This window comes from Falco punctatus (genome assembly GCF_963210335.1).
Source record: "Falco punctatus genome assembly, chromosome: 1".
NCBI classification, from domain to species: domain Eukaryota; kingdom Metazoa; phylum Chordata; class Aves; order Falconiformes; family Falconidae; genus Falco; species Falco punctatus.
The window spans coordinates 109,207,247-109,228,296 of NC_137580.1; the positions used below are offsets into that span (position 1 = coordinate 109,207,247).

At 48.8% G+C, this 21,050-nt stretch overlaps 2 protein-coding genes across 2 annotated transcripts in view; both read left to right on the forward strand.

Annotated features, from left to right (window-relative positions):
* Positions 1-342: 342 nt before the first annotated feature.
* LOC308069615 (uncharacterized protein) lies at positions 343-8,028 on the forward strand (the record flags this gene model as incomplete). Its single annotated transcript, XM_080402245.1, has 3 exons — positions 343-347; positions 1,777-2,617; positions 2,687-8,028. The coding sequence occupies 3 exons, from the start codon at positions 343-345 to the stop codon at positions 2,936-2,938; spliced, it is 1,098 nt and encodes a 365-aa protein (XP_080258371.1). The 3' UTR covers positions 2,939-8,028.
* An 80-nt stretch (positions 8,029-8,108) lies between these two features.
* RPH3AL (rabphilin 3A like (without C2 domains)) overlaps positions 8,109-21,050 on the forward strand; it is a 39,745-nt gene continuing 26,803 nt past the window's right edge. The window contains exons 1-4 of the mRNA XM_080384358.1: positions 8,109-8,236; positions 16,139-16,250; positions 17,564-17,707; positions 19,734-19,863. Coding sequence (XP_080240484.1) covers positions 16,174-16,250; positions 17,564-17,707; positions 19,734-19,863 — 351 coding nt within the window. The 5' untranslated portion in view covers positions 8,109-8,236; positions 16,139-16,173. The remainder of the gene's footprint in view (positions 8,237-16,138; positions 16,251-17,563; positions 17,708-19,733; positions 19,864-21,050) is intronic.

Genomic DNA, 21,050 nt, shown 5'->3' on the forward strand with positions numbered 1-21,050 from the left:
GAAATAAACTAGTAGCAGTAACTAGGGGTACTGCAGGACAAAGGCAGTGTGGAAATTTTAATTGCTGAGGTAGTCTGAGTTACATCTGTATTTTAATTAATGGGTTGGTTTGTTTTTAAAGTATAAATGTCCTGTTCTCCACACAGCTATTAAGACAGTGAGTAATCGGTACTAAGCTACAGAACTTGTTGAGAGATTTTAGGTGACACCACTGGTTGCAGTTTGGAGACTGCGCTAGCTCATTCAGCATTCAGGACCAGTTCACACTTGCTCCTCTGGAAAATAACTGCAGCAATCTTCTTTACATACTGTGTGATTGCTGCTTGTGCATGACGGTCTGCGATGAAGTAATGGGGAATGCCTGATGATCGGGCATGGCTCAGTGGGCAAATGTTGCTGGATATACAATTCGTAACGTTTCCTTCTGTTTGTCTTATAAATGTGCAGCCTTTCTTCCTCTGCTACAGGATCTTCAAGAATCCCATCCCATCGAAGGCTTTCGTTAAGTTGAGCAGAAAGACTCTGAACTGCTTGACTAAAGTCCAAAATGGCAGGAGAGCATACTACAACCTTGGGTACTTCTGCATCCTTCTGATTCTCTTCTGTGTTATTTTGGGCTGAGTCAAGATTCCTCCCAGTACTTGGGATTTCGAGCAGTGGAGGGGAGCGGGCCTGCTGCTTTCTGGTTTTGTGGCGGTGTTTATCTGTTAAAACAATAATGCTGTTAGCAAAAATGCATGCATTCCCTGAGGCCCTCTTGTTTATTTCATACAGAGGATGATGAGACAAGTGCTTGCTGTGCCTTTACATGCCCATTAATAAGAAACCAAATCAATAAAAAAATACTAATAGCCTAAAAATCTTATTTTTAAGTGGAAAATATGTATTTATCTGATGGGCTAACATAACAATTCTCACAACTGTAAAATTTATTTATTGAGGCTGTTAATGCATTAGTAGCACTTCTACACTAGCATCGAGTTCACTGCGCTTGCCTAACTCAATTTAGGCAGGAAATGGATTCTTATTTGTTGAGGATTATTTTAAGCTGTTATCCATTAATACAGCAAGCAACGTGATAATTTTTTGTTAATAGTACAACTTCTGGAAGCCTTCAGGCACTTTTTGTACTAAGATACTGGAAGGGAATGGCTATTCCTTTACATGGAAGATGTTTTGAAGCGAGCTTCCCCTTCTGTAGCTACAACAGCAACTGAACCCCACTGATGGGAAGTTAGATCAGTGCCGTGACTCATGCCTGTGGAATGGCGAATATTTAAACAACTATACTGTAGCTCACCAAAAGAAAACCACTAAATATTTACAGCATCCCAAATCTTACGTAGGAAGTTTATGAAACTTCCTACCACTTGACAGACGTCTTATGCCTCCTACTGCTTATGCTGTGTAGTTACATGTAGTCAATCTTGTTCTTTTTTTGGATTTGGAGCTATATATGAAAGTATGTGTGAACAGACTACAGGTCCAGTGAAAAGTTTTGAAGTGCCATAGATGATTTCTTAGAGAGGGCTGTTTTTTCTCTCCCTGGCAGCTATCCTGGAGGGCCAGGCAGGATGAAGGGAGAGCTGAGCACCGGATCCTCTGGCCAACAGGGACAGGTGAATCTCAGCCGCCTTCCTGATGGTGCACAGCTGAATGTCCCTTCATTGATATGGGGTGCCAAATGCACAAACGTGCCATGCTGAGCAGTGGTCACGTCCCAGCCTGCACACGCTGCTTTGCTTGATGACCCCTTCCCTCCCCGGGCCTGCCCAGACCCTGCGGGGGCCGTTTTGGGGACAGCTGTGGGGCCAGCCCAGCTCACCTGCCCGCGCGGTGCTGGTGCCGCTCCTGCACGGAACCTGCTGCTGCTGTGGCTGCTTCCTGCGCCGCGGCTTCGCGCCAGGGGCCGGCGGTGGAGGCGGGCGCGGGAAGCCCCCTGGCCGCCCCCTGCCCGCGCTGCTCTCCCGCCGCTGGGACCCTGCAGCAGGTCTGGCATGGCGGCCCGCGGCACCCCTCCGGCCTGGCTGGGAGCGCGGAGAGGAAGGTCAGCAGCCCTGGTCCAGCCCCCCTGGCTGGAACTTACGTGACCCTTCCCCTCCATCTTCACTCCCCTCAGTGCTTTCCCCTTCCATGTCCCCTCAGCTCTTCCCCTCAGTGCCTTCCCCCTCCATTTCTTCTCAGGTTTTGCCCTTCCCCCTCCATCTCCCCTCAGGTTTTCCCCTTCCATCTCCATCTCCCCTTAGTGCTTTCCCCCTCAATTTCCCCTCAGCTTTTGCTCTTCCATTTCCTCTCCCCTCAGCACCTTCCCGCTCTGTTTCCCCTCAGGTTCTGCCCTTCCATCTTCTCTCCCCTCAGCTCTTCCCCTCAGTGTCCTCCCCCTCCATTTCCCCTCAGGTTTTCCCTTTCCCCCTCCATCTCCCCTCAGCTCTTCCCCTCAGTGTCTTCCCCCTCCATCTCCCCTCAGGTTTTTCCTTTCCATCTCCTCTCCTTTCAGTGCTTTCCCCCTCTATTTCTCCTCGGCTCGTCCCCTCAGCACCTTCCCCCTCCATTTCCCTCAGGTTTTCCCCTTCCATCTCTTCTCCCCTCAGCGCCTTCCCACTCCATTTCCCTACAGGTTTTGCCCTTCCATCTTCTCTCCCCTCAGCTCTTCCCCTCAGTGCCTTCCCCCTCTGTCTCCCCTCAGGTTTTGCCCTTCCATCTCCTCTCAGTGCTTTCCATTGCGATCTCCCCTCAGCACCTTTCCTTCCACCTCACCTTCGCCCTTCAGCTGTCCTCTCAGCACCTTCCCCTCCATCTCACTGCTGCCTTTCCCCTTCCCTTTCCGCTCCAGTCCCCTCAGTGCCTGCCCTTCAGCGAGGTCTCCAGGGCAGCCCTGGCACAGCGGCAAGCCCGGGCCTGCCTGCTTGGCCTGGGGCCCAGTGCCGTTGCTCTGTGAAAAACACTGTCCAGCACAGGTTTCTTCCCCTGTGTCTCTCTGCATGTGTAGGTACTGGGGATTGCTTGAGGTAATATGGTCACACCAGAAAGCGTTGTCCAAGATAGTACAGCTCTGGCTGTAGGTAAGGTATTATAGGGCTGCAGGGTTTGCAGCACACTGCTGCAGAGGGAAGAATCAAACCTCCATTGCAAGACCCGCTATCACGGTCCTTCCTATCTCTTTGTAGTACCTCAGCCCTGTAAATGAAGTTGCTGAGTGAAAGTGCCCTCTCCTTTCCCAGCCCTCCACCTTTCTCCACATACATCAGAGCAGTGAAGGTATATGTGAACAGCTTCTGAGGTGGCAATAGCTCTCCCAAGTGTTTTGGGGCTCGTGCAATTCTCACACCTGCCCTTGCTTCTGTGTTATGGTGGTGAGTGTTTTAACAGCCTCACCATCAAGGGAGATGAGTATGTCTCCTTTGGAGGTGAAACTGGAAAAAAAGCATTTGTGGGAACTCTAGCAACAGTTGCTGAAGCAATGCACTGCTTATTTGTTGTCTTTTCCCTGGAAATAACATGAGGTTTAATCCTAGTTTGGTTGCTTTCTCCTCCTCCCTGCCTGCCTCTTTCCTTCTCTCCTTCTAATCTATTTAGATGTGAGATTTGGCAGACACTTGTGGTTGCATTCAGACAGGTTGTGATGAAATTGGGCTCCCAGGAGGCTGCTCCCACGGTAGATCCCTGGGCTGCAAGCAGCACTTCTACTGCCGCTAATGGGCTGATTTCAAAGTGTCAACAGCGGGGTTTCACAGTGATGGTTATTACTAATGCTGTACAGCAGCCAGCAGGTCTCCAAAGCCTGCGTGTGGATGAAAGGGATGGTGACACAGGGCAAAAAGGCAAGGAAAACAGCAACAGCAGTAATGGGATGTGAATAATTCACCCAGACTGAAAAGTGAGTGCAGTGTTTTTCAGAGAACAGGTAATTGTAGTTAGTGGTGGTCGTCATTAATTTTATTATGAATAAACCTGACTTGCTAGCCAAAATTAGAGCCCAGTGGTAGCAGTTGGCCAAGCTACATAAAAAAATCATCTTCTGACAGCTCCTCCTTGGAGTACCAGGACAGGTAGGACAACATACACCCGGTTCACCTGTCTTCTCTGTTGCTCCAGTTGGCCAGGAGGATTCTGAGTGGTGAGATGACCCCAGCAGCAGATAATTTCATTCTGAACCAGCATGATCCCCAGGCAAATCCCTTACCCACTTTGTCACTTTTATCTTTTTCCCCTTTCTCTTTTAGACTGAGAGTCTCAAACTCTGCTGTGCCCAGCACAGCCAGACTCTAGTCTCGGTGGATGCTCTACCTGAGATTCACAGTAAAAATACTAACGACAAACTTTCCACAACCCTCTGAAGGTTTCACTGTGTCTTGGAGGCATATGTCTTTTGAAAATAAATATCTTGTGAATTCACAAAATAAAGTCCAATTTCAAACCCTTGCCAGGAAGGCTAATTACATTCAAACAGTAGATCTAATCTATATGTGTAAGGGTTGTTAGATTTTTCTTTCAATTTGCTTGAATATTCCTCTTTAATTTTAGTTTGAGTGTAAAATAAGTGAAGGTACCATTGTATTTATTTCCTTTGGTGAGACAGGGATGTTACCATGACGCCCATTCAGTATAAAATCTGGGTAATGCAACAGGCAGGTGCCTCTGAGAGGAGATTTGTGAACGTGCCTTACATTGTGATTGGAAAAACTAGTAATTTTATAAGCAATTATGTAGAACTGGTGACATGAGGAAGGAAACTTGCAAGCCTGAAATTCAAAGCCCAGCCTAAGCTGGTGTCAGAAAGTGGATCTTCACAGTTGTAGTGTATATGTGTATTTTTAGCAGGACATCAAGGAACTGCCCAGGCCTCAAATATATAACCCATGGCTGCTGGGTTCTAACTCAGATAGCTTTTATTTGGCTGGGGGGAGCGTGGGTGCACTTTTTGACTTCAAATGCTACTACACTGATAAATTCCTCTAGATTTCCCTGTGCAACCAGTTTACTCCAAAATTTGCGTCATTTCCACAAATGCCCTGAAACTGCATATAGACCTACCACGCTGGGCTACCAAGGAAGTCTTGTGCAATGATGCCGTTGATGCTGTAGGCTTACCTTGAACATGGAAAAGAGAATTATCCCTGAGCCTTGTTTGTGCAAGCAAAAAGAGCAGTAGATCAGAATGGGGAGTTTGTCTTTAAAACAGGTAAAAAAGCAGCTTAATTTGCTATGAAGCATCAGTGTTCTTTAAACGTTTCCTTTGTCTTATATATTCTTAAGCAGGTGTGATCTATAGGCAAGATTTTTATGTTGTTGTTCAGATTAGAGACTGAATCATTGACCTTTTTATTGAGGAATGATGATTACAGGAATGAATACAGATTGAATGGCTGAGGACCAAATAGTAGAGGATTGCAATCGGGGTAACAGCTTGGAGAAAAATCCTGGCCGCCTTGCTGTGAATTATAAAGTGGCTAGACTGAACCGGAGTGGTCAGGGCAATGAGAAGGGAGTGCCAAACATCTCTGGCTGCGGCAGCTCCTTGCCAGTTGTCAGCCTGTGTCCCTAGGAAATGGTCTTTCAGAGATAAGCAGCCAGCCAATTTGGCCTTTGATTATTCTAGGTGTTTAAAATTGCTCATAATTAATACTGTTATTATTATTATTTGTGTATTAAAACACTAGTTGTCCCCCTCAAGTTCTTGTGTCAAATGCTGAACAGACAGATGATGAGAATCCTTACCTGAAGGAACCTGTGATCTAACCAGAAACAAAGGTCAAACTGTGGAAAGCAGATCAGCAGTGCAACACCTCAGCTGTGATTGCCCTGCAGGACATGGCTGACAATGGGAGCCCAGACCCCTGCTTACCAGTCCAGTGTCCAAACTGGGAATCATTTCCCATAGCACTCCAGGATTCGTACAATTAGGATTGTTTTGCTGTACAACAGAGCTGCTTTTAAGCATCTGTAGTTCTTCTGGAGGACACCTTCATACCCATGAGTTTAACATCCCTCTGAAAATGGTGGTCTTTATTTTACATTTCTTGAGAAATGTGCCTGTCCGAGGGTGGCACAGAAAGGCTGCTCCCTGGTGTGCAATTATGAGCTGTGCTGAAAGGAGGCTGGATCAGCTTGGGGCATCTGCAGTGCAACTGTCAGCGTTGCTGATAGGCCTGCTGGAGAAGGTTGCTATCCGTTACAGTTCTTGTCGTGTATATTTAAAATCTCTGGCAGCTGTGATCTGGTGAATAATTCAGTGAAACCCATCATTGATAAAAGACAGATTTTGAAGGGTTCTTTGGATGGAATTGGAAGAGCCTGCTTTCTGAGAAACGAGTATATTAAAAATTGACTTCATGCTATCAAGATAAAACTCATATTTAGCCTTTTTAAATTTTTAATGTAATGTCATATTTATTCTCTGTGACTTCCAGCTATCGAGGCCCAGCCTTGCAGTCAAACTCCGAAGTTATCTGTGGTTCTGTGGGGATCCTGACGAGCAAATTCAACAACAGAATGGATACAGGCTCTGAGATTAGTGTCTTTTCCTGTGGCTATTGCTCCTGCCAGTACAGCTGGTTAAATAAGGTAATTTATCTTCTGAAGTTGGCTGAACCTTGTGTTTAATTTATTTATATTATTGACTGTGTGGAGGACTACCCTGGTGCAAAATGTCATCTTCAAGTACTTTCTTCCACAGAAATACAGGCTCTGTATTAATGCAAACAGTGCTTCCTCTGAGTTTTTTTCAACACTCGCCTAAACCAAAAAGCAAAATATAAACTCAGACTTGAACTTGATTTAGGTAAAAGGTGGCTTAGGGTCCCTAAGCTTATCCTGAGGTCGTGTGGATGTATGGAAGTGATGGGACTTGCAGGGCCACCAGGTTTCTCAACGGCAGGATCTGAACAGGCAGTAAAAGCACTGACTGGGATTTCTTTTCTCTTCTTTTCTCTTTTCCTTCTGTCTTTTTCTCTCCCTCCCTTCCTGTCACAAGGCAAATTTACTCACTGCATCCACTGGGCATTTAGACAGTAATAAGCCCGAATTTCTGTGTTCACAGGCTAGTGCAAAGGAATAATTGTTTTCCTGTAGTTTTCTGTTGACTCACTGTATGATCTCAGGCTGTCACTTCACCAAATGCTTTGCCCCCCATCCCCACCCTCCCTGTGCCACATGGGACAGTAATTGGCATTGGTGCAGCTCTCCAAAATACAAAGCCTGACATAATGATTATGACAAAATGTGAGGGAGCAGGCTACAGGCAATTGTTGAAAGCAGAAGAAAAGCCACGCCAGCCCTTGGTCCCTCACTCACCTGCAGTTAGTCAAAGCAGGCTGGCCAGGTTTACCTCGGTGTGTTGGGTACACGCCGGGTCCTTGTCATACCTGGTTGGTGGCCCTGCAGGCAGACCGAGCTTCTCCTGATGTGGGGAGCCCCTTGGCAGGATTGTCCACAGCAGTCCTGGGAGGAACAGCTGTACTGTCAAAAAAGTTAGACCAATTTTTGCTGCTGACACCAGACAACCTTCTGTAGCTGGTCTCTGCTATTAGGATCACTCTGCAGATTTGGGCACTGAATTTTGAAAAGTTATGAGCTCCCCATGGTTGCCTTGGGCCTAGCAAGTGACATTGCTTTGTTAGGTGCTGCTCTTGGTTTACATTTTTTTTGTTTTCCCCAGATAATTAATTTTTCTGGTGGAGCTGGTTTTTGGTGTGATACTTTTGCTTGTTTCTTGGGGTTCATTTTTTTGCTTTGGGGTTTTGGGTTTGGGTTTTTTGGTTGTTTTTTTTAGTTGCTGGGGGCTTGCTTTGTTTGGATAGGTTTGTGTTTTGGTTTGTTTTCCTTCTTTCGTTGTTTGTTTTGTTTTGTTGGTTTGAGGTTTATTTCGGTACGGGCTTTCCTTGTTCCTAGTTTGTTTTGGTGGGTTGTTTTTTTTCCAGTGGGTTGTTACTCTGCTCTGGGGCTCCCGGGCGCGGCCGGCCGGTCCCAGCGGCCCGCAGCCCCACCGGGCGGCTCCGCTGTGGGCCTCGGCGGCCGGCGCTGGCGGGGCGTGTGCGGCGCGGCGCCGCCAGGGGGTGCCCGGGCCGGCGGGGGCGCGGGCGGTGCCGCCGGGGCTGGCGGAGGCGGCGGCGCGGCGCAGCGCAGGTGCGCTCCGTTTCCGCGTTGTCCTGGCGGCGGGGGGGAGCGGCTCTGCGTCGCGTCCCAGCGTGGCCCGTGGTGGAGCCGGCCGCGAGTTTTGCCGGGGCAGCGAGGCCGGGTGAGCGAGTGGGGCGAGGCCGGAGGGCAGGTGGGTGCGTGGGGGGGACGCTGCGCCGCAGGGAGCGGGTGGTGCAGGCCCCTGCCGGCAGGGTGCACGGCCGCTTCGTGCGGAGTTTCAAGCAGAGTTTTAGGTGTTGGTACGTAGAGGCTGCCAGGACAACTGCGGGAAAACGGCCGTGTGTGGGGCCCGTGGGGTACAGCCCCTTCCCCCGGCGAGCTGGGATGGGGGAGCAGCTTTTGGGGGGGGCTGGGGCAGCCAGAGCTGGAGCTCCGCTGGTGTGAGAGTCCTATCTAAAAAGTGCTGCTGAAAGCAGTCCAGAAACACAGCAAGGTGAACTTGGCTGAATTTAGGTGGAGTTAAGCCTCGTGAAGGTAACACAATGTGAGAGAGGTGAGGGGGGGAAGCGAGCCAGAAGTGGAAAGTTAAGTGACATGCTCCGCTGAGAAGAATTTCAGGCCCAGTGTGCTTTAGAGAGCTGTTGGGCTTGTGCATGTTGTGTAGTGGGAACCACAATGTGCATCTTGCAGAGGAATGATTGTCGTGGTTCTTTGTGTGCTCTGACATGGAGTGATGGGTGCTGTTGTATGTGCAAGTAAGATTGACATGCTGTGCCCATCCCCAGTGGTCTTAATCTGCTGCAGCTTGGGTCAGGTGTTCCTCGGCCTGGTCAAAGCCCACGGCTTTCTTTTTGCTCATATCAGCAATGATCAGGGTGATACAGGATGGTAAAGGCCTTGGAGTTACTGCTGGCCATGTTTGTGTGTTGTTGAAAGGCTTCCTGGGATGCCTGAAATGAATACTGTAGCTTAAGGATGCTGAGAAAGGATATTTCATCCTCCAGATGTGATGGCAGGCCTGTGGCTCAGAGCTGCGCTGGACAGTGAGTTTTTGGCAAGGCCTGGAATCAGGCTGCTCAGCAATGTTTCTCTGCTGGCTGTGAACTGTGCTTTTCCTGGTTCACTTGAGGTTACCAGTGAAATAGGCTGGCATGCAGTTCTCCTGCAAAGGATTCCTTGACAAACACTGGCCCGTGCTCAGTACTTCCCTGCTATGTCCAATTCTTTCTAAGAAACTTGATGCTTCTCTGGAGGCTGGGAGGTGCCTATTCCACCCCTGCCAACCTTAGCCAAAGAAGGCCTCCTGAACTTTTTAGCATATCAGAATAGTGAAATGAGTCTCTCTAATTGGCCATTTAAATGCTAATTTGCCTCTCCTAGGCCTATGCCAGATCAACCTGCCCCAGAAAGTGAGTCAGAAAAAGCCTGCTGTCTTCATGAATTATTCACTTTACACAAGGGCACCTGCCTGGCTGGAGATCAGAAGGAAATAGGGCCAAAGTCTGATAAATAAAGATACACCTTGGCAGGTACAACAGTGCTGGCTTTCCTCCTCAGCATCACAGGGTGCTGGGGAGCCAGAAGACTGCTTTGCTTGAGCAAAACCTGATTCTTTATAGCTTACCATATATCAAGTAGTCATGCTAGTAAGTGTCTCTCATTAATACAGGATTGTTGGTACTGTATGTCAGTTTTCCTGTAGAGCTGATTTTATCTTCCTACTCATAGGACTGGTGTGGATCTCCAGGGCACTGTATTTTACAAGCTCTTTAACAAGCTCTGTCTTAAAAGTAGTTAGGCTTCTTGCCACTGCTGCTAGGATTGGGAAGCAGCTCTAGTGCATGGGAACCTTCTATTTTCCTCCCAAACCTCATCCTCACTTGCTCCTTTTCCAGATTGGCTTTATGTGATAATGACACCTCTCACTTTCTGTGTGCTACAGCCAGTTTGTTTTTGATTCAGGCTGGGCCAACCAGATCTGAATGCACAGCTCTGAGATTTTTCCTATTTTGCTGGCACTGGTGCATTGAGCTTTCATGGTGTTGCGTTAAAAGGGAGACAGACTGGAGAAAGTCTATCTTACTGGCTGCTTAAGTTGTGCCAAAGCTCGCCAAGGCTTTGTGGTGTATATTTGGACATTGTGTTTTCCTTGTCTCTGTTGGCCCAAACTTCAGAGCTGCAAGTCAAGTCTGATCATATTGGATTCCCTGTGTTGCTTGGCTCTCTATCTGCTGCTAAGAGTTTGCACTGTTGTGGGGGTTTGTCAAAGTAAGAAATGGTAAAAGGTCGTTGCTCAGCTGTGCCCCTGTGTGCTGGCCCAGCTTTCTGCCTTTCTGAGAGCTGGGAGCAGAAAGGTGGCGAGGATTGCTTGGGTCCGCTGTGTCTGTTCTGCCTGCCTGCTTAGCCCCTATAAAACATTGATGCTTACAGCATGCTCCTTTGCCACAGGAGTGGCAGACAAACTGCTAAATGTAGGTGTGAAGGGGCAGTCTGAAGTGGTTTGTGTGTGAGAAAAACTTTAACAAAGCCCTGATTTAGGCCAGCACTTGTACCGGCATAGTTACTCCCCTTCTCTGGCTCTGAGACTTGGCTGTATCTTGAAAGTCAAGTGTGTGCCTTCTGCCATGCTTCTACAGCCCCAAGGGTTATTCTGTCACTTTAAAGCAGTCTTGTACTTTAGAACGCAACTGTGGCACTACAATCTTAAAAACATGGGAGGAAAAGTTGTGTCTGGACTAAATAGCCTTTCTCTGCCTGCTCATACTTGTCTCCCTGCTGCCCAGCTAGTGTCTGGGAGGAAAAGGGACTGGCTGGTGGTGGGTGGGAGGCAGAGACTGGGTTAACCTTATCTGTTTCCGCTAGTCATTTATCCTCTGTCATAGCAACAAGAGCAAACACTCACTTAGTTGCTAAGGTTTCCCAGGGATAATGGGGTCTGGTGTTCGGAGCAGAGAGTAATTACACTGCCTCTTTGAGGGAGCAGCAGCTAAAAGGAAAAACAGGCCAGCACAGTACCTGGTGCAAGCTGGGAGTCCTGGGGGAGGCTATGCCCTCGAAGCAGGAGAGTTAATTACACCAGCACAGCTCAGCTTGGGAATTGGAAACTCATCTCTGGCCAACTGTTTAATTTTTATTTTTTAAATGAAGTATTTAAAAAAAAAAAAAGAAGCTTAATTAATTGCCTATTAAAAAAAAATAATATAGGCATGAGCTGCTTAGCTGAAATAACCAGGCAATTGAAAGCTGACTGGAGAGCTCCTTATGGGCCTGTTTAGGACATTTTTGTATTTGCAGGGCTCCAATGAATAATGCTTTGTGGGCACCTGTAGTCAGCCCAGCTGGGGGAGGGCTCGTGCAGACTGCTTTTGCTGCCGTGAGGAGGTGTTTTCTACTGCAGTGACCACCTCAATGTCAACAAGACCCTGCAGTTTTAACTTTGATGTAGTCAAGGTAAAGTCAAAATGTTTGAGGTGGAGGAGTGGGGAAGGGACTTGGTGTAGCAAGATGATGCTAAAAGTGTACGTGAGCTGAAAAAGCAGGCTGATAAATTTGGGACAGAAAAATGTTGAGGGTGTTAAATACAGAGCTACAGCCGGGCTCAGGGAGCGCATGATCTAGGAATCTCTGGAGGCTGGGAGGGTATTGCTGTGTTGTGCTCTGTTCTTATACTCTTCTTTAAGCATCTGCTCTTGGAGCTGGTCAGATAGCAGGTACTGTGCTCACTGGACCTCTGGCATGACCTACAACAACTGTGATCTGTTATTAAGGTAGACATGAATGATGTTGCTGTTCTGCTGACAAAACTGGCCTTTCTTCAGAGAAGAGCCTGAAATTCCTTGGAGAGCATCGTGTCAAAGGGCTGTGCCTGTATACTGCTGTCAGCCAGGGCTAGATATGGGACGTGCCAGCATGGCAACCTTCTGCCATTGCGGCCACCAGTTGTAGTTGGTGCTGAATGTACAGGCTGTTGGAATGCGGAGCAGGAGTACATCTGGAAGCACTTCCCACTGCTGTTCTACTACTGCTTTGGGAAGATGTGCCTGCTGCAGGATCCATGGCTGTGCAGTCTGGTGGTGTAGTGTGGAAGGGCATTTGCCTCTCCCCAGCCTGCGCCTGGAGGATGTACCACCCCACAGCTGGCTGCAGCCCACCTTCATCCTCCAGGCCACATGGGGACTGTCTGGTGGGAAAGATCCTGCTCACTTTGTTGTCCTGTGGTCAGTCTGCAGTGAAGTGGGGCCAAATCAACAATGTGACCCTGCCACTGTTCCCTTGACTCTGATCCCACTGGAAGACATCTCTCTTGCAGATGAAATCTCGGGTGCTTTGTTCTCTGGCTGCAGGAGTCCAAGTCTCGTCAGGGAAACAGCAGAGGCAGTGCTACATCAGAGCTGCAGGCAGAGATGTGCTCAGTTCTGCATCCTCTGAAATGCTCCTGGCCCCATGCAAGGGGTTTGCTTGCTGCAGGGCAGTGCTCCTTTCTTGCAGCCCTCCCCTTAGCTTCTGTGCCAGGGACAGCCAGGTGGAATTAGATTTAATGAGGTTTTGTTTCACATGACTTCCTTCATCATAGGAGAGGAACAAACAGGTGGAGTGTTTTTAAAGCAGGTCGTAGAGTGTCTATAAGAGCTCCCTTTTAATTTTTAATTCAAGTAAAAAGCAGAATCTTGGAGTGGGAGGTTTTCTTTCTGTAACACTAAGTACTTGTACTTCCCCATTATTCTGTATGCAGTATACTTGCAGCTGGGCCAAGAGCTGTGGCTTTCTCTTGATGCTAGAGACTGCTTCTGCCGTTTGTTAGCTTGTTGAGAGGAGCAGAGGACTGGGAGGCGGTGGCTCAGTGAGGTGGGTGTTAACTGGAGTATTTTTGAGCGAGTATGGAGTAGAGGCTGATGGCAAGAGAGGGATGTTTCACCACAGCCCATAGAAACGACTCCCTGGGCTGGCGTGGTTTTGCTATCTTGGTGTTTCTGATGAGACTGATTTCACCGTACTTTTTGTCCTGTACAGAGATAAGAGGGAGTATGCTTTATGCCTTCCAGATATTCATACCATTTCTCTGGCATCATTCCGGTGGCCATGCAAGATATTCCTTTCCCTCCAGTCCTGCTAGTGCTCCTGTTTCCACCCCAGCAGACTGTGGCCTGCAGTCCCATGTCATTCTTGTTTGCTTCTCTGAGGTAGTTGTGTCAGACCACACCAGGCTTTTTTTTCAGAGGCAAAGGTGCAAAGCCACCTGCAATGCCAGTTTACATCAGAGGGAGCAGCAGATACCCAATGCTGCCAGAAGAAAATTCTCCTGTAAATATAAGGAGTAATCTAAAGACTGTTTTGGGATATGATGGATCTCTAGGCTGCCTTCTGTGTTCTTTCTCTCTTTGCAGATGCTACTTAGGGAGTGGTGGAGAACAGAAAGCATATGCTGGGTAACAAGAGGCAAAAGAGCACGACATTGCTTGTTTTTGTTCAGTCATGCTGAGAAAAGTGCACTGTGGTATGAGGCTGGAGAATGTGTTTAGGTCTCTCCTGAGAAAAACGTGTAGCTGATGTGCTCTATTCTAACTTGCCTTCAGCTCTGTTAGAGCAGATAAAGCTCTGCTGAGAAGGGGCAGATGTATTCAGCACAGCTTTCCAGCCTGAAAGCACAGCTGCTGGCAAACTCCTCTGCCCTGACCTTGGCATGGAGTTCATCTCCAGCTCTAGCTTTTATGCTAAACATGCCACAGCTGCCAAGTGCTGGTCAGATCGATGTGGTTGCATGTGTTGAGCCTTGCCAGTGGACGTGGAGTGTGTGGGCTGTGCTATTCTTCAGGTGTATGTGAGTGGGAGAAAAGAGTGAGTGGTGTATCTGAAGAGTAATGTAATGTATGCATTTGTGTGTGGGGGTACATGTACATATAGTCCTGTAACAACACATCACAGGCTTGGAAAATGTCTGGAAAATCCCAGGTCAGCTGTTCTGTGTGAAATTGTAGCTTCTTTCTGCTTCTAACACTGGCGTGGGGGGTGGAAGCTTCTGTATTCCTTTGCTGTTAATGCCTGATTGCTCCCCTGTGTGCGAGCTGCTGTGGGACATGTGTGGGGACTTCGTTCTCTCCTTGCCTGCAATCATTAAGAAGATGGAAAAGAACAGGAGGTGTTCTGGGACAAAATGGAAATGCAAACCCACAGTATGTGTGCCACTGGGCAAAGCAGGGAAAGTAGCTGGTAAATTGAAGATGCCAGGTTCAGAAATTTCTTCTAGGGATGATCCATTTCAAAAGTGATCACCTTAACTAATGTAGTACAGGTTTTAAAAAATTGCTGTCTTCCCTCCTGTCTCAACCCTCTTTCTCTGCCAAACCTTTTCTGTAGCCTCCCATCCCCTCCATGGCTCACTTTGCTGTACAGGTGGACAGTGCTGCTGAGCATTATGTTGAATTGTTAGAACCTCCACCCTTTTTATACATCTGTACCCTTGCACAGAAAGAAATCTGTGCTTCCTGTGGAATTCTTCCTCTTCTCTCCTGCCTGTTCTAAACTGCTGAGTTTTCAGACTCTAGAAATTGAATGGTCAGAGGGGAGGGAACTGGTTCGTAGTTTGTAACTGTTTTGGCTGTCAAGGCTGAGGTGGAGTTTGGCAGGAGATAGCTATCAGTTCTCTAACATGGGTTAGTGTTTCTGTGCTGGGGGGTGAGTGGTGTGTGTGGTCCCTGTGAGCTCAGCGCTTGAAGAGAGAGATCAATTTGCACAAACTATGTGCCTGCCTGTGTAGGAGGGCCAAGGCCATCCAGCCAGTGATGCCTCTCTGCCTGGCACAGGAGCAGAAAGCTCTGTGTGTTGGCAATAGACAGCAAGCATAGGTGCAGTGTGCTGAAGCACAGGCACTGCTGCAGTAAGTGTGCTGTGGTTTGAGACTACCACATGTGTTTTCTTGGGAACTACTGCACAGTTGGCAGGTGATACATCTTGCCTGGTGTTGTATCTGATTGGTGTTTGCCAAAGAGCATTAAACATGTTACCGTTGCCCAGCAGGTATGGTTTCAAAGCTGACAAAAAACTTACCCTCTGGGGAGGGTAGGTATTAATACCTGAAAATGTATGCACTGGGGCTTGTGAGATGCTTGCTCTTCTGGTGAGCGAATCCAGCTGGAGAAAAGCTTGGTACATCAAGACTGGTTTTGCTCCACTGAAATCTTTGGCTGCCCCTGTCCTGTGGTGCTTTCTGTTCGTCTGAGCTGCTGGTAAGACTCAGAACTGCTTAGCTGCAAACTCTCTTTTGGGGATGCGTTTCTCCATTTCTCCCATGAGTGTATGGAAACTGGCTATTGCTGCCTCTGCTGATCAGTTCACAGTGAAATTGTCACTGAACACAAGGAATCACTGGTGTGACCATGCTGGTTACAGGAGCTGCAGCAGGAGATCTGCTGCAAGAGGTGCTGTCTTAAACATCAGAGAATGCAAACAAGCTGCTATTGTAGGCTGTAGTTATAAATATCAGGCTATTATGGAGGCCGTTTTAATGAACGAAATGACTTGCCACTATTCATGCTGATTGTCGCGTGGGTTTTTGTTTGTTACCCCATTAAGAGGTAAAAAAAGCGACTAGCTTCTTTGTGTCCTTTAGAGTGGCTTTCTCGTGTCAGTCAGTACTGCAGCATTGGGGCTTTAGAGGTGATGGGGCAGAGATTATTCTTACAAACAATGCTCTTCTCTAGTTTGCAATGAAAAATCAGAACTGATAAAGAGTCTCTGGCTCCTTTTCAGTGTACCATAAAATCTAAACTTCAGCCTTGCCTTCAAGTTATTTGAAGGTATTTATGGGCTTCAGGGTACTTGAAAGAATTTATTGGCTTCAGGGTATTTGGAGGTATTTTATGAGGATGATGGTATGTTTTTATCGCTGTCTGTGGGTGAGAATCTGTCTAATTCCACTGTGTGCGATGCCAGCAGATCACTTACGTTTTGCTTGCCAGAAGAGTGGCCCTTTGGGTTGGTTAATGAGTCTGTGCTGAGTGCTGCCCTGTGCTTTCTTGAGGATGGAGTGGCAGCTATGCTCAATACTGGTGTTTTCTTCTTACAGGTGTGATCCTTGCCCCTCCTCCCCAGCCTGGTGCCATGGCTGACATGATTTTTGGCAGTGGGACGGGCCAGTGGGTGTGCCCCAACGACCGGCAGCTGGCACTGCGTGCCAAGTGAGTCCTCACCACCCTCCTCTCCTTGCAGCCTCAGCTCTGGCCTGTATGGTTTCCTGGTATCTGTGTGTAGCACTGGGCCACTGGCCTCATCCACAGCCCAGCTGGGAGGCTGGAATTTGCCTGTCACACAGACCCCTCTGTACCCTGGAAGTGTGCTGCTTGGGTGGGACAGGAGCCTGCTAATCTAAGGCTTGGTGCTTGGCAGCTGCTTGGTGCTGCCGGCCTGCAGTGGAGTTTGCAGCGGGGCTGATGTGTGGTCTGGGGTGTAGTGGAAGTCCATCCCTCCCACCAGTCCTCCCCTAAGTGAGAGTAAGGGCTTGGAGTCAGGTCATATCTCTGCAGCACCCTAAATATAATTGATAACATCCCCCAGCTGCCAGCATTCTTTTGTTTTAGGAACTTGTCATTTGATCTTATTTTCCTCTGAAGTTAAATTACTGCATAACCTGAAGACAAAAGGGATGGAGATGAGTCAAGCACTAGAGTTACATTTGTTTCTTGGGTGCTTTCATTCTGTGGCAGCCAGTACTGTGCCGTGGCCACCTCTGCCCTTGTCTGAACCTCTGGGGTCTGCCTGCTGTAGAGTGTTAAAAAAACAGGAGGTCACCCTGTATCTGAGGGGACTGTCTGACTGTGAACAGTGCACACCACTGCCACTTCCCCAGCCTTCACCTGAAAGCCTCGTTAAGACAGCTGTGTCTGATAGTGCCCTGCATTCTGCTAGCAGCCGTGACTTTATCCAGTGACCTCTAAACCCCTACTGAATGGTAATTAATTGAGCTGTGAAAGCTCCTGCCTGTTCCCAAGTGAGCTAAGGAGAAATGTCAGCTGCTGTATGTGAGGCATAGAGGGAAGTGGCTTGCTGAAGTCCTTTTGTGGGCCTGCATTAGACCAAAGGAGGAAGTTGCCAAGTTTTATATTTCCAAGTGTGCCTGGTCATTCGTGTGTTTGAACTGAGTACCTTAGAAACGTGTGATCTGGAGGGAGAAGGGTGCAGGTAATCCCTGTGTTCGGGAGTCTGCTGTTGGCATTTCTGGTGTCTGGCATCAGCATGCACCTCTGCAATAGTACTCCCAGGATAGCCAGCCCTAGGTGTACTAGTTTCCTTTATTGGCGGCGCCAAACGGGAGTGAGAATATGGAGTGGTAAATTACAGACTGGAGCAGAAAGGGCAGGGAGAGACAGTGCAGCACTCAGTGATGTGGTGATCTGGTCAGTGAGAAGAGACTCCTGCTTTGGCCTGTGAGGCAGGGCAGGGGTTTTGTGCTTTCCTTTCACAGCTTAATTCTTCTCTCCACCCCCTCCCACAGGCTCCAGACGGGCTGGTCAGTGCACACGTTCCAGACTGAGAAGCAGAGGAAGATGCAGGCTCTGAGCCCACAGGAACTTGAAGTCATTCTAGAAGTCATCCGCAAGGCGGAGAAATTGGACATAATAGAGCAGCAGCGCATCGGGTACAGTCACGTTCATTTGTCCCCTTCCCTCAGAAGGAAAGGTCAGCACAGACAGAGGAGTGCCTCTCCCAGCTGCCTGAGCTCAGCCTCCATCAGTCAGAGCGTGCCTTAGGTCAGTTATTTTCCCCTCCCATGTTGCTTGTTTGGAGGTGATGAACATTTGGAAGGCTGTGATGTTTTCCTTCTCTCCATGTGTCAGGCCTTTCTCATGCCTTCTTTGAGCCTTGCTGTGGTTGCAGCCACTGACACAGTCCCTGGAAATACAGCCTGTGCTCTCAGGCGGCTGCCCCAGTGGCTCTGGAAGAGGCTGGGGAAGATGCCGAGCTGTGCAGCTGCACCCACTGCTAGTGGACGGCATGGCTCAGAAACCACTGCTGGCAGCACAGTTAGGTTTTCCCTTGTCTGCGGCAGCCCCCTGGGACTTTGCCTGGAGCAGTGAATGAGTTTATTTTCTAGTTGGCTGAGGCCTCTGGAAGGGGTTTGCTAGCTTGGGTTATTTAATTTACGGGCATCGTTTTGCTGCTGCAGATTTCCATTTGCTTTCAGTCCCGTTGGAGGTCTGGCCTCAGCTGTTTCTGTGGTCATCCTACAGTGCCTGACTTTAAAGCTGGAGAGTTTGGCAGACCTGCAGCATTTCCCAGCAATGTTTCATGTTCATAAGGCAGGAAACCCCGGTGGCTCCCAGCCTGTGTCCAGCAGGCCTAGCTTCCTGCCCCTGCGCTTTGCTCTGTCCCTGTGCAGTGCACGTTAAGGAGTGCTAGCAAGAACTGACGGTGATGTTTGTGTGATATATGGGAGACCCCAGCAGCCCCAGAAGCAACCAGTGACCCTGAGGGGCTGATCATTCCTGCGCGGTTGTTGGTGTAGCTGCAGAAAGTGAGAGCCTTGCTGTTCCTGTGCTGAAGCATTCTTTGAAATGCCTTTGTTAACTCCTGGGACTTCTCTTGTGCTGAAGTCAAGGATCACAGATTCGGTAATGATGGCTCAGCCTGGCTGTGCTGTCTGACCTCATCACCGTAGGCAGTACCTCTTTCAAACAGACCTTGCCTTCCTCTCAGTATGGGACTTGGTTGATGGGACATTAGTGCTAATGAGAACAGGGTTGCATGGGTAGTAGGATTGCGTTTCTTCCCTGAGCCGCATGCACGCACATGGCTGCAGCTGGTCGCTGCCTCTGATAAATGGCCTGGCTGTTATAGTCTCCTTCTACAAATGGATGCCTGAAGATTGCCAGGCAGTGATCTCATGACAGCAGCCTTGCTCTGCATGCTCTCCACATCCTGCATTTTAATTGCTTATCCTGCCTTCCTTCCCTTTCGTAGTCCTGCTGCTGCGGACATTGTGCATACATATGTGATATGTGTTTCCTGTCTTCCAAGCGGGCTGTTGAACAAAGCAGGGAGTAGTTACTGGCATTCCTGTACTGCTGCTGGGCTCATTTTGGTCTGATGGCTTCAGTCTGGACCTTCCTGCTTCTAATGGGATGTGGGCAGGTCATGTGCCTGCAGTGCTGCTTTCAGGGAGTATATGTAAAAATGGAGCAGGGCTTGGCAGGTCTAACTCCTCTGCCCTTTCCTGGTGCTGTCTGACTTGCCCTGATTCGAGTGCTAAGGCTTTTCCTGCTCTACAGGCAGGAAATCATTGTGCTGAGACTGTGTGGCCCCAGTGACACAACATGCTCCTGAAGGGTGTAGGATCAAGCCCTTCTTGTGAGCTGTCTGCCTTACACCCACTAGTTGAGTCAGGCCTCTCAGTGGTGTTTGTAGTTTTGATTATTCTGGGCTTGGTGAGCATCCCCTGGGTTTGTATCCCTTGAAGACCAAGAACCATCTGACAGGAGACAATGAGTGCAGAGACTGAAGTGAAGGTACATATGGTCCCAGCAAGGGGCACAAAACTGAACAGAAGAAGTAAAGGTAGGTTGGGTTTGGAGCACACTTCTGCACATTTTCAGCATGCCTCAATACTGTGTGCTTCAGTTTCCAAGGTGAGTGCTGTGACCTCTGCTCTGCCTCTTCCCCTGCAGGCGCCTGGTGGAGCGGCTGGAGAACATGAGAAAGAACGCGATGGGGAATGGCCTCTCCCAGTGTCTGCTCTGTGGTGAACTGCTCGGGCTACTGGGTAGCACATCAGTATTTTGTCAGGATTGCAAAAAGGTGAGTTTGGTCACACAGGTTCCTGCTGGTTCCTGGTAGCAGACCTGTCTAGGAAAGGCTGCCAGGCCTCTTGGAACCTAAATAGCTCTGCAGACTTAACTTACCTTAGCCCCTCTTGTCTAGGTCGGTGCTGTCAGATCATTAGGTTTTCTCTCACATACTGGTTATCTTATTCCTCAGGATCCTAAAGTGCCTGAACTTCACTTAGTACTGAGATGGGGTGCGTCAGCCCCCTCTGGATCTCCCACTTCAGGTTTGCAGAGTAGGAGAAGGGGCAGAAATGCACAGCCATCAGAGACAATTCATTAAAAAGTCTCCGGTTTACTATTGTTTACTGCAAGGTCTGTCTTTAGACCTTCCAGTAACACCTCTCTTCAGAGGACTCAAGTCTGTCTTCAAGTTCCAAACCAGTGTAAGTTTTCCAACTCTGGTACAGAAATTAGCCTGTGCATCAGTGACTGCCTGTGTGTGTGGTGTTGGCAGGACTGCATGGTTGCTGTTTGAAAGGCAGCATCAGTTTTCGGGGAGGCTGCTGGTTCTGCCAGTGCCCTGGGGGGCGATTGTTTCTTGTCTAGATTCTGCAGCCAAGGGGTTAATCTCTATTGCTGTGGAAATGATGATCTCCAAGGCAACCACTTTATCCTCCCTCTGCTGGGAGGCTGTTTTTCCTTCACTTGAAGCCCATCTTTCCCTGGGGAGACACCTCTGTAAGTGACTGCCACAGTGTGTTGCCTGGGGAGAGGTGAGGCTACCTGCTGGGAGCAGGAGTGTTCCTGACTTGCTGGTGGTGGAGCAGAAGGGAGCAGCTTGTGCTGACTATGTCACTGGTGGGTACTAGATCCAAGGACACACTTGCTGATGTCACCCACCTTGTCGCTGAGGAGATGTCCCATGGAGCCTACAGGACCCCACTGAGTAAAACCTGTTCCTTTACTGCGGAGTGGTGCACCTCTGTGGTTAAGCAGCCATGCAGGCCATGATGGAGAACCTTTTGTGCTGGCATTGCTGGAGTTTGTGAGATGCAGTTCTCATGCAATGCAGGCCACCAGGCTGGGCCTGCACTGGTCCACGGTTGGCTACAGCACTGCTGAGCTTTGAGCTCGTTTAAGAGAGGGAAGGAAAGTGTGTGCCCCTTGCAGTCAGAACTGAGGTCCCAGCATGCCTCTATATGTGCTCAATGGGCAGGG